General features: G+C 37.0%; 1 protein-coding gene across 8 annotated transcripts in view; it reads right to left on the bottom strand.

Moving 5' to 3' along the window:
• Positions 1-12,096, bottom strand: part of PLA2G4A (phospholipase A2 group IVA) — a 189,354-nt gene that overhangs the window by 85,131 nt on the left and 92,127 nt on the right. For all 8 annotated transcript variants that reach the window (XR_004525901.2, XR_012331125.1, XM_019918613.3 and 5 more), the window contains exons 4-5: positions 3,436-3,584; positions 2,614-2,727 (exon numbers count right to left, since the gene is read on the bottom strand). Coding sequence is in view for 6 of the 8 variants with exons in the window: in XM_019918613.3 (XP_019774172.1) it covers positions 2,614-2,727; positions 3,436-3,584 (263 nt within the window). In the remaining 2 variants the exon portion in view is untranslated. The remainder of the gene's footprint in view (positions 1-2,613; positions 2,728-3,435; positions 3,585-12,096) is intronic.

Genomic DNA, 12,096 nt, shown 5'->3' on the forward strand with positions numbered 1-12,096 from the left:
GGGTAGAGCAGGACCCTGGGAATCTGGCAATCTCCACTTGGAGTCTCCTGTTCTTTCTCCAGCTGGCTCCTGGCCACAGAAATCCCTCTATGTTGACTCAGTATGAACTTTTGGATGACAAAATTTTGAAGGAGTTTTTGTTAATAATGTCTTGGCTTGAAGCATAAGTTCTTCCTTTGCCAAACTCAAATGGTCTTTTTATTATATCAGATTGCCTTAACCATCTCCAAGAACTGTTTATAAATCTCCTCTCCCACATGATTCCCTCGCAACTTGTTTTCTCTTATAACCTCCGTGAACACTGTAGACAAAAGACAGTCCTCCTCTGAAAGATGGGGATTCAGGGATGAGGAGGGGCTGGATGGCTTGCTTAGGACACGCCACATGGTCTGGGGGACAAATGGGGGTTCTCCCCAACCAGCCATTATGCATTTACTTTTCTCCCACTACCATCACAGGTCACCAACTCAAAGAATTGTCATTCAGATGAAAACTACAAAGGACTCTTGAAAACAGTTTAATGAAAGAAAGCTGTTGGCCAACTGTTTTCTCAAGCACACTAAAGAAAATATGTAAGCTACTTTAAATTCAGGAATGTAGAAAGTCCTTTTTAGAGCCCCAGGGTTACACACCTAAGCATAGGAAATGACAGTAGGAGAGGAAATGCATGTTTTCCTACAGTATCTTCTCTTAAAATCAGTCTTTGTGTCATAGACTGAAGGGCAGGAAAAAACCATTATATTTCAGAAAGGCCAATTGTGCTTATGAAGCCCTCAACAAGGGTTTATTGAGAACCAATCCTAGCAACATGCCATAGGTAAGGTCTGCGGATGTTATAACATTTAGCCACTTCTAACTCTCTATCCCACTGCTCACCAACACCTACTTGCCAAGCCATGTAACTTGTCATGCCCCAGCTTGTTTTATTCTTTCAAAACTCCATGCCTTTGCAGTTTCTCCTAGAAACTAGAATGCTCATAACTGCTTCTCTGCCTACTGAAACTCTGTTCTTCACAAACATTTATATACTGCTTAATATGTACCAGGCAATAAGCATTATATGTATGTACAGATACATCTATGTGAGTATTATATATATTACTAGAATCAATTATTGTTAAATATTTTATATGTAATGTTATATACTTAATAAACTAAGTAATATATAATCATAGTTTATATAAAATTATACAAATCATAATTAAATAATGATATCTAAATGTATTTAAATGTAATCTACATTATAATCTATAATTATATGGATATATTATATATAAATATAACTAACTCATGTAATCATAATGATCCTCCTATGAGATATAATCTCCACTTTACAGATGAGCAAATTGAGATTCAGAGGAACTAAGTGATTTCCCCAGGATGAAACAAATGGTAAGAAACAGAGCTGGGATTTAAACACCAAACAACCTAGCTTCAAATGACAAGGTATTAACCACTATGTTCACTGTTGGACCTGCTCAAAATCATCTACTGACATGGAGCCATCTCTGGCCTCCTCTCACAACATAATCTTTCTTTATTCTGTCTTCCCCCTGCACTCTGAACACACCTCATTGATACTTATCTTACTGTGTAGTGGTTTCTTTTCATCAAACGGATCTCCCTACGTTCACTTCCTTTTCCAATCCCTACCTCTCCTCCACCCCAGATGAAGATAATCGAGGGAAGAGCTTCCTGTACCATATTCTTCTTTATGTGCCTTGAACACAACACAATGCTTGGTAGACTCCAATAAACGTTTGAAAGAATGAATGAATGAAATAACTTTAAAAGAGGTAAACAGAAATGTGGGCAGTGTATCTCTTAGCACTGGGTAGAAAACATATAGAAGACATGCTTCCTGGAGCAGCTAAAGGTATCAGCAGGGAGTATGTGACTGGAGTGTCCTCAAGGCAACTGGGTCACTCTGATTACATGAACTGGTCAGGGTCCTTTGGGCTTAAGTCAGTTTCTAAATAGGTATATACTCATGGAATAAATATAAACTATGTATTAGGTCTGTAATTAGGCATGCATAACCAGTATTCCAGTTTCCTGACCAGGATTTGAGTTTGCACAGTTTAAATGATTCGGTCCCAATGAACAACACGTAATTATCATGGGGGTTCAGGAAGAGGTCATATGGGATGTTAACAGTTAGGAAAGGAGGTAGGAGTTAAGGGATAAGGAGATGTGGGTGAGGGGAAGATTTGAAAATCATCCCAAGGAACAAAAACACCAAGCTGTTCCCCAAAAGAAGAAATTAATACATTAACCAGCTTTCTGAATCCTGGTCTACCAGTTGCTTACATTTCTCGCTATAAACTACTACACTAGTTTCCTGTAAAATTCAGAATCCAATGTTTGCTCTGTATAAATAATTTCTCTAGGGTTTTATTAATCTTAAATAAATTATTGAAATTTCAGAAATGCAGCAAACTTAAGAAAGAAAGAAAGAAAGAAAGAAAAGAAAGAAAGAAAGAAAGGAAGGAAGGAAGGAAGGAAGGAAGAAAGACTGCGAAGGAAGGATTTCCAAACATTAAACTCCAACTTTCCAGGTTAAATAGATTTTATCTGACATAAGGTTGAAAAATAATTCGTTGTGCTGCTTACTTGGTTGAAAATAAAAGGAACCTCTTTCTTCTCTCCCACTTTCATAGAAGATATGGGAAATATTGCTGTCCCGAGCGTTTCATCCATGACGTAATTGGCATCCATCAACGTGATCTATAGAGAGTAAAAGGTAGAGAGCAGAGGTATCAAATTTTTCTGGAATCTTTGGAAATTATATCTATAATCTCCAACACACTTAAAAAATGAAAATTCTCAAGTGATATTTAACAGTCATTTGAAATCCTCAATATTCAACTGGTAACAATACTTTGTCTTTTGTTTCTGAATGCCACATTTGCTTCTAACATAATAATTAATTTTTCACTTTCCTGATTGACACTATCATACTTTGAAAAATGAAACTTTATCCCCTCTCTGGGGAAATGCTATTTTTGGAATATGAGAAAGAAATTAATGTAGAAAATCTATGCAACTATTTTGGAAAAGATCTATGTGAACTTATTTTAAAGCTAATTATTTGAACTTTAAGCTAATAAAGTTAATTTATTTTAAAGTCCTAATCAATTGACAATATTTTTATTCTATTGTACTTGGATCCTCCTCTTTCTAACAGAACGAATATTTTCTCCAAAGCACATGAGGAGGATAACAGATTCTTCCCAGCCCCACCTAACTCCTGTATTTCCCACTGGACACTCACATAGCTTGATGTGCAGTAGCTAGAAGCTCATCTACCATATACTGCACAGCTGGACTCCAACTACATCAAACTGAGAAGAATGAAGGCAGTGAGGGGACAAACTCAAGCATCAACCTCAACATGATGGTGGCCACCTCACTGTCCCCAAATGACTCACTTACCTCCAAAACATTGTCCTGATTAGGATCCAAAATAAATTCAAAGGTCTCATTCCACACAGGGTTTATGTCATTATTGAAGTGTTTCGTTCTCTTCCTGCTGTCAGGGGTTGAGGAGATGAAAAGTTCCACATAGGGGTCTGGAGTGTCAACTATAGACAGTAAACACAAATGAGAAGGGGGCAAAAATGTGATTAATTCCTAATTTGTTTTAATTAATATGTGTTATCAGATTATTTTCAATGAATCTGCAATAACATATTCAAAATGTCTGAAACAAATGATATATAATAGAAGAACGTCATAGGTTATATACTGTTTACATATTATGTCCCTGCACTTCCCAACAGTCCTGTGAGAGGGAATCATTTATTTGGTACTTTATACAAAATTCCTCTGTCCACCTAGAGGGCACGGTCACTGCAATCAACAACTCAGTCCAACTGCTAGACAATGATAACAATCTCACTCAGCTAACCACAGCGTAACCTTCACCCCAGGACTACTATGGCAACAAGATCATGAGTTCAGGATCATCATGATTGTTTATATTAGAAAAAAAATTAACCTACTATGTTATTTGCCAAACAAAATAATGAAAGTTGGTGTGGCATAAGTATTGCTTGTAGTTATAAGGCTGCCTTATATGGTTGTACAGGTTGTGCACTGAAGAACTCTAAAGGGAGGCATTTACATTAGTAGCCAAAATATATTTCTCTATTTATTATGGTGGTATTCAGTAAGATCGAAGTGGGCATCTCAAGGAAGTGACAGCTTTTTCTGTTACACATAAAGACCCCCTGAGGGCATGATATGGGTGCCATTTTATTTATTATTTATTTTAAACATCTTTATTGGAGTATAATTGCTTTACAATCGTGTGTTAGTTTCTGTTTTATAACAAAGTGAATCAGTTATACATATACATATGTTCCCATATCTCTTCCCTCTTGCGTCTCCCTCCCTCCCACCCTCTTTATCCCACCCCTCTAGGTGGTCACAAAGCACCGAGCTGATCTCCCTATGCTATGCGGCTGCTTCCCACTAGCTATCTATTTTACGTTTGGTAGTGTATATATGTCCATGCCTCTCTCTCGCCCTGTCACAGCTCACCCTTCCCCCTCCCCATATCCTCAAGTCCGTTCTCCAGTAGGTCTGTGTCTTTATTCCTATCTTACCCCTAGGTTCTTCATGACATTTTTTTTCTTCTTAAATTCCATATATATGTGTTAGCATACGGTATTTGTCTTTTTCATTCTGACTTACTTCACTCTGTATGACAGACTCTAGGTCCATCCACCTCACTACAAATAACTCAATTTCATTTCTTTTTATGGCTGAGTAATATTCCATTGTATATATGTGCCACATCTTCTTTATCCATTCATCTGTTGATGGACACTTAAGTTGCTTCCATGTCCTGGCTATTGTAAATAGAGCTGCAATGAACATTTTGGTACATGACTCTTCTTGAATTATGGTTTCCTTAGTGTATATGCCCAGTAGTGGGATTGCAGGGTCATATGTTAGTTCTATTTTTAGTTTTTTCAGGAACCTCCATACTGTTCTCCATAGTGGCTGTATCAGTTTACATTCCCACCAACAGTGCAAGAGTGTTCCCTTTTCTCCACACCCTCTCCAGCATTTATTGTTTCTATATTTTTTGATGATGGCCATTCTGACCAGTGTGAGATGATATCTCATTGTAATTTTGATTTGCATTTCTCTAATGATTAATGATGTTGAGCATTCTTTCATGTGTTTGTTGGCAATCTGTATATCTTCTTTGGAGAAATGTCTATTTAGGTCTTCTGCCCATTTTTGGATTGGGTTGTTTGTTTTTTTGATATTGAGCTGCATAAGCTGCTTATAAATTTTGGAGATTAATCCTTTGTCACTTGCTTCATTTGCAAATATTTTCTCCCAAACTGAGGGTTGTCTTTTCATCTTGTTTATGGTTTCCTTTGCTGTGCAAAAGCTTTGAAGTTTCATTAGGTCCCATTTGTTTATTTTTGTTTTTATTTCCATTTCTGTAGGAGGTGGGTCAGAAAGGATCTTGCTATGATTTATGTCATGGAGTGTTCTGCCTATGTTTTCCTCTAAGAGTTTGATAGTGTCTGGCCTTACATTTAGGTCTTTAATCCATTTTGAGTTATTTTTGTGTATGGTGTTAGGGAGTGTTCTAATTTCATACTTTTAAATGTACCTGTCCAGTTTTCCCAGCACCACTTATTGAAGAGGCTGTCTTTTCTCCACTGTATATTCTTGCCTCCTTTATCAAAGATAAGGTGACCATATGTGCATGGGTTTATCTCTGGGCTTTCTATCCTGTTCCATTGATCTATCTTTCTGTTTTTGTGCCAGTACCATACTGTCTGGGTGCCATTTTAAATAGAAAGGAACAACTGCAAATAATGGAACTATTTAAATTTCCTCCCACTATACATATACTTAACAACAAGGCAACTGACCCTGAATGTGGAAATATTACTCCCCCTTTTTTGTTAATAGATCTTTATTTGAGTATAATGTCTTCACAATACCGTGTTAGTTTCTGTTGCACAACAAAGCGAATCAGCCATATGCATACACATGTCCCGTTATCCCCTCCCTCTTGAACCTCCCTCCCATCCTCCCTATCCCACCCCTCTAGGTCATGGCAAAGCACCGAGCCGATCTCCCTGTGCTCTGCTGCTGCTTCCCACCAGCCAACTATTTTACATTCGGTAGTGTATATATGTCGATGCTACTCTCACTTCGCCCCAGCTTCACCCTCCCACCCCATGTCATCGAGTCCATTCTCTATGTCTACTCTTTATTCCTGCCCTGCAACTAGGTTCATCAGTATCTTTTTTTTTTTTAAGATTCCATATATGCGCTTTAGCATACAGTATTTGTTTTTCTCTTTCTGACTTGCTTCACTCCCTTTTAATGGCTCCTTTGAATCCTTCATCTGACAGCATTGCACATACTATATTTTATAAAGGAAACTACACATCTATCTATCTTTTCCTACAAGACTGTCAACAACTTGAGGTTAGGAACCAAGTCTTACTCATCTTTATATCTTCAGAACCTAACAACTATCACAATATTTAAGGTCTCCTCACTTAAGGACTCGACTTTTCTCTTTAACTCATCCTTTCCCATGTGGCCATTACAACTCATAACCACAAAAACCAACCATCAAGTGATGCCTGATAGGATCTGTTGAGCACTTCACATACATGAGTCTCATTCTAATCTCACAAGAGCACTATAAGGTAAGTACTTTTAGTGTTGAGGCAACAAGAACTGAGAGATGTTAAGCAATCTGTCCAATATCACACAGCTATAAGTATCAGAGCAAGATGGGACTGCAACAATCATCCTCTCAATGACATCATGCTCCTAAGTGCTAAAGATGGGATCATAGGTATGGCTTGTTATGGAAAGAGGAGGTGGAAAAGAGCTTTGGAGAAGAAGAGGAAGGGCGATAAGCAGGAAGAAAAGAGGAGGGAAGGGGTAAGGATGGAAAGAGAGGAAGAGAGAGAGGTGCAGAGGTTCATAAAAAAAGATACAAAAATTGAAAACAAAGGAAAAGCAAAAATAATAGTCCTTAAATGATTGTCTTTCAAAGAATAGTTTTTAAAAAAATAATTTAAAAAATATACTTTGTCCTTTCACAGTAGTTATGGTCAAATAATGTAATCAATGTCCTTCACAGCTCTTCTATGTGGTCATCAGATTTTTTAAGTGGGCTTTTTTATTGTTAAGTGGGAAAATCTACAAATGAGGTATTAGCATTTGGGATTGCCTTTTAGTTAATTTTTCCACTTGCAGCTTATGCATCATTCGTCAAGGGCAGGGGAGTCTCAAAAGTGAGAGTGCAAGGTAAATGCCTAGGGAAAATTAACCACCACACATTTCAGGGCCTCTCGCCTTCTGAGATGGCCCACACTCTGTCTGTGGAGTGTGTTTTCCTCCAAGGCCCTTCTCACCTTTTGAGACAGACCTTATTGTGTCTATGGAATGTGTATCTCTCTAAATAAACCTACAAGAAAGAAAGGAAGGAAGGAAGGAAGGGGGAAAGAAAGAAAAAAGAAAAGGAAAGGAAAGAGAAGAAAAGAGAAGAAAAAAGATAAATGCCTAGGGTTCTGATTAAAAATACAGACCCTTGACCCACATCCCATAAGACCCATAATCAGGAGATCTGTAATGGGACTAGGGATCTGCATTTTTCAACAATTATTCTAGTTGATCTGATGTAGGTCATGTTCTGTTCACACTTTTGATATTTTATTTTAGGAGGAAATAGCTAGTTATTCCCATTTCATTTATTTATTTCTTCATATTGAGATATAATTGATATATAACATCATGTAAGTGTAAGCTATACAATGTGTTGGTTTGATACATTTACATATAGCAATTTCTAACTCAATGCTTTTCTCTCTCAATGTGACCATGGAAGACAAATTAGAAAACAAAAGACTTGGCAGGAAGGATGGCAAGAGGAAATGGGCCAAAGAAGAGAAGGACATGCTACAAGGGGACTCAACTCACTTCTCAACCAAGAGATGACTGTTCCTTTTCCTTAACCATGTTTCTGCCACGTCTCCAGTACTCAGGGTTGCAAACCACAAATATAACTACATGTTTAGAATATCAGGTAGTAGAAGACTATAAAGAAAATATTTTTCCTTTTTTGAATGGAGGTAGATATGTGCTTTCAAAGAGAATATTCAATGGTACTTCACATTAAATGTAGAAAAATAAAAATGTAGCCCTTCCTCATCTCATAAGCCTGGTTCTTTCTTATGGGGTTAATGCTCTTTTATATGTTTTCCCCCAAATATTAGAAAACACAAACCAAGCAAAAGCTAATCTAGAAAACAAAAAGTGTGCCAGGAAGGAGAAGCATGCAGACGGTAAACATCATTCATTCATTCAACAAATATTTGGATGCCTACTATGCCGGGAACTGCCCATCAAGAAGCAGTTTGGCCAGCACATCTATGTTACTTGACTTGGATCACACAGCTGGTGAGTGTGGAAGCTGGAATTTTTTTGTTCTGAGGAACTGCCTGCCCTGGGAACCACCCCTTTAAGGACCATTATGACAGTTTGCACAAAAAAGCATCCCATGGACTCCTACTTGTTCCAAAAAATGGCCCACCACAAAAAGCCCTTGCCTCTAACTCAGAACAATCCTTCCTCTATTGAAATATTCTAACTTGCTTGTTTATACCTTTGCATCCAAAGACTACCAAATGTATCTAAGGACCAAAGATCATTTCCAAAAATCTCACCTTAATAGAACGCTTGCAGATCACTGATTTTCTCAGGAATTCCTCTTTTTAATCTATAGCACTTACACTCGCTCTTCTAACACCTTGGAAGTCTTGCCAAAACACAGCAAATAGGTTCACTTGCTGCAAGTTTATGAATACACAGCCTTTTTTAATTGTGTCAAAAAAAGAAAAAAAAAAAGCAGTTTGGCTTGGCTTGGATAGGGAGCCAAACACAAAAGTGCAGATTTGAAATATGGAAGTGAGTCAAATGCTAATAGTCTAATTTTAGAGGCAAGAGTAAATGGAAGACAAGCAGATACACTCCACCAATGACTAATAACTCAGTCACCCAGGTTATTACACACACATAAAGTCAAGTTGTAGGTGGAGAAATGGCCTTTTGAGGCTTAATCTTCATTTGAATCTTTGAACAAGAGGAAGGACAGGTTTTCTTGGGTCAAACAAGAAAGAGAAAGTAGAAAGTAAAGTTCCTTGGGAGGAACCAGATAGGGACAGAATGCAGCAAACTGAAGTGGTATAAGTCAACCAGCGATATTACCATCTTCTCAGCCATTTTGGACTCTCGGTGGGTCATATGCTTTTCCAAATTCTAACTGACAAAATAATAAAGAAATTACCATACAGCAAGATGCCAACCCTATGTTTATATGTCAAAACATCAACAGACTTCTTTTAAAATTTGGAATCCAGTTCAAAGCTGTCATTTTAGATTCTTATTTTTACTTTAAAAAAAGTCAATACTCTAAAATTTTTCTCAAGACTGGTGGTTTTTCTAGTTTCTCCTCTTGCTTCATTAATGAGACACCAAAGCGTGCTAAACAGCGGGAAACCACTGACAGCTGTAAACTGTGATACTGCAATCTGCATCATTGCTAATCTTTGCAAGTTAAGAAACAGCTGTAGCAGTGGTAGACACCACAGGATGAAAAGAAGTTTTAAGAAGCTATTTTAAAATTGGATTAAGATAATCACATATCTCTGCTCAGTTTTTTTTAAAACATATCTATAATCTTCATTGGCATGGTAGCGCGTGGAACCTTTGAAAGGGGGAAGCAGTCCATTTTGACAGCAAAACTTAGCCCGATGCTTTAGAGAAGTTCCTAGAAATGCATTGAGGGGAAAAAAAAAAAAGTCAAACACAGGAAAAGAATTTTTTTTTTCTCGCCTTTGTACTTATTTCATGCCTTTGGGAATTAATGCCTATAGGGTAACTGGGTGTTGAGTCACTGATTCAGCTTCCCCTTGATTAGCTCCAGCGAAAACAGGTGGTAAGGTAAAGATATAATGTGTGGGTAAAGACTTACATCTTACCCTTTTATCTAAATCTTGACTAACAAAAACGTTGGGGGTGTGGGATACAGAGCTGATGCGTGTAGACATGAAACTACAGGCACCACAAATAGCTTCAGAGTTCCCGGGTTATAAAACTCCTTATAAATTTCAGTAGTTGAAGGAGTGCCCGCCTAAAGTCATAACAGGTCCATCTGTCATTTTGGCTTTGTCTGAGTAATATATTATATGATTCATCACAGGAGCTGGTGGCAGCTTCTAAACTCCAAGTTCGATTTTAAATATGCTCCATTTGCTTTCTCATATCCATTTTGCTCAGTAGCAACTTAAACCCTTTGCTTCAAATAAAGATGACCCATAACCTGTTACAATTCATGTAATATACAGCAAAAACAAAACCCAAAGGAAAAGTCCTCCCAAATCCACAGTCAAAATATCCTATTCTGAATAGCTATGGTCCACTGATGGTGAGCATAAAGCAGTGTTTTCCAAAACACAGTCCACTAGAGTATCTTCACAGTATCATCTGGAGTGTTAAAAATGTAGACACCTTGCATTTTCAGTCTTCTGCGAGGGCTTGGAAATCTGCATTTTTAACAACTTGACCAGAACGATATTTATGCACACAAGTTTGAAAAACGGGATTTAAAGTATATTATGACAATCAAATACAGAACAATGGTATAATAACACCCACAGAAAAGTAGAAACGTTTCGGCATTGAGAAGTCAACATACTTCGTCGTGGATATTCTGCCCATGGACTATATTCAGCACAATCCAGTAATTCACGTCTGTTTCTCTTAAGCCATTAAATACATTTTCAAGTGACCACATGAAAACAAAACCAAGAATAAAGTATGTGTGGGTGCGTGAGTTAGCAATCTATTCGAGGTGATGGACTGATATTCAAGTGTTCTGCTTCATTATCACCAAAGTAAGCATGCCATAGTAAGACCCAAAATTAAATGATAATTTGTTGAAAGAATGCCTCTGAATACTATTTTCCAATGTGATCACTCCTTTAAATGTTTATGATTTAGTGATAATGATAATTACACGGTGAACTTAAAGCTTTTAAACATAAAGGCTGAAAAACTTAAATGTTTTATGATTGCCAACTTCTTCACTATCCCTGCCCTATGCCAGCAGAGCTGCTGGTATAAACCCTAGGAAAGTGATGGTTAGCCTCACTATAAACGTATGAATTTCAATAACAGTTTAGTTCTTTCCTGAATGTAACATTTTTATTGAAGGATAAGATACATGCAGAAAAATCAGATGATTGTAACCATACAGTTTGTTGAATTTTCATAAAATGAACTCACCCAGGATACCACCACCCAGATCAAGATATTATTAATGTAAACTGTTTCACTGTATGAGCATTCCATAAAACATTTATCCATTTTAGTGGACATATGGATTGTTTCTAGTTTGGGCTATTACTAATGGTGCTGCTATGAGCATTCTTGTACATGGCATTTGTTGCACACATGTTTACGTTTCTGTTGTGAAATTCCTAAGAATGGAATTACTTGGACATGGAATTATTATGCTATTGTACACCCTGATGTTAATATTTACATGGCAGCAATCATTCTTAACATGTAATAGTCAGTTTTGTAATTTAAACATCTGGTGAATATGTAACGGTATCTCAGTATGGATTTAATTCACACATCTTGGATGACTATATGAGGTTGTATATTTCTTTATGTGTTTTATTGGATAGTCTCTTGAGTGAAAGGCATACTCAAGTCTTTTGTCCATTTTGTTTTTCTGTTAGATTGCCTGTTTTTTAATTGATTTATAGAGTGCTTTACATATTCTGGATATGAGTCCTTTGACAGACACATATATTACAAATATATTTTCCCAATCTGAGGTTTATCTTTTCACCACTTTTATGATATTTTTGATAAAAAGAAATGCCTAATTTTAATATAGTCCAGTGTATCCACCTGTTTCCTTATGACTCATGCTTTTTTCCTTTTGTTTAAGAAAACTTTAGCTATTCCAATGTCATAAAATTGTCTGCACTGACTTCTCCAAAAAATCTCCTTTGCTTTACTGGTTTA

The sequence above is a fragment of the Tursiops truncatus genome, chromosome 1 (genome assembly GCF_011762595.2).
Source record: "Tursiops truncatus isolate mTurTru1 chromosome 1, mTurTru1.mat.Y, whole genome shotgun sequence".
Taxonomy (NCBI): Eukaryota; Metazoa; Chordata; class Mammalia; order Artiodactyla; family Delphinidae; genus Tursiops; species Tursiops truncatus.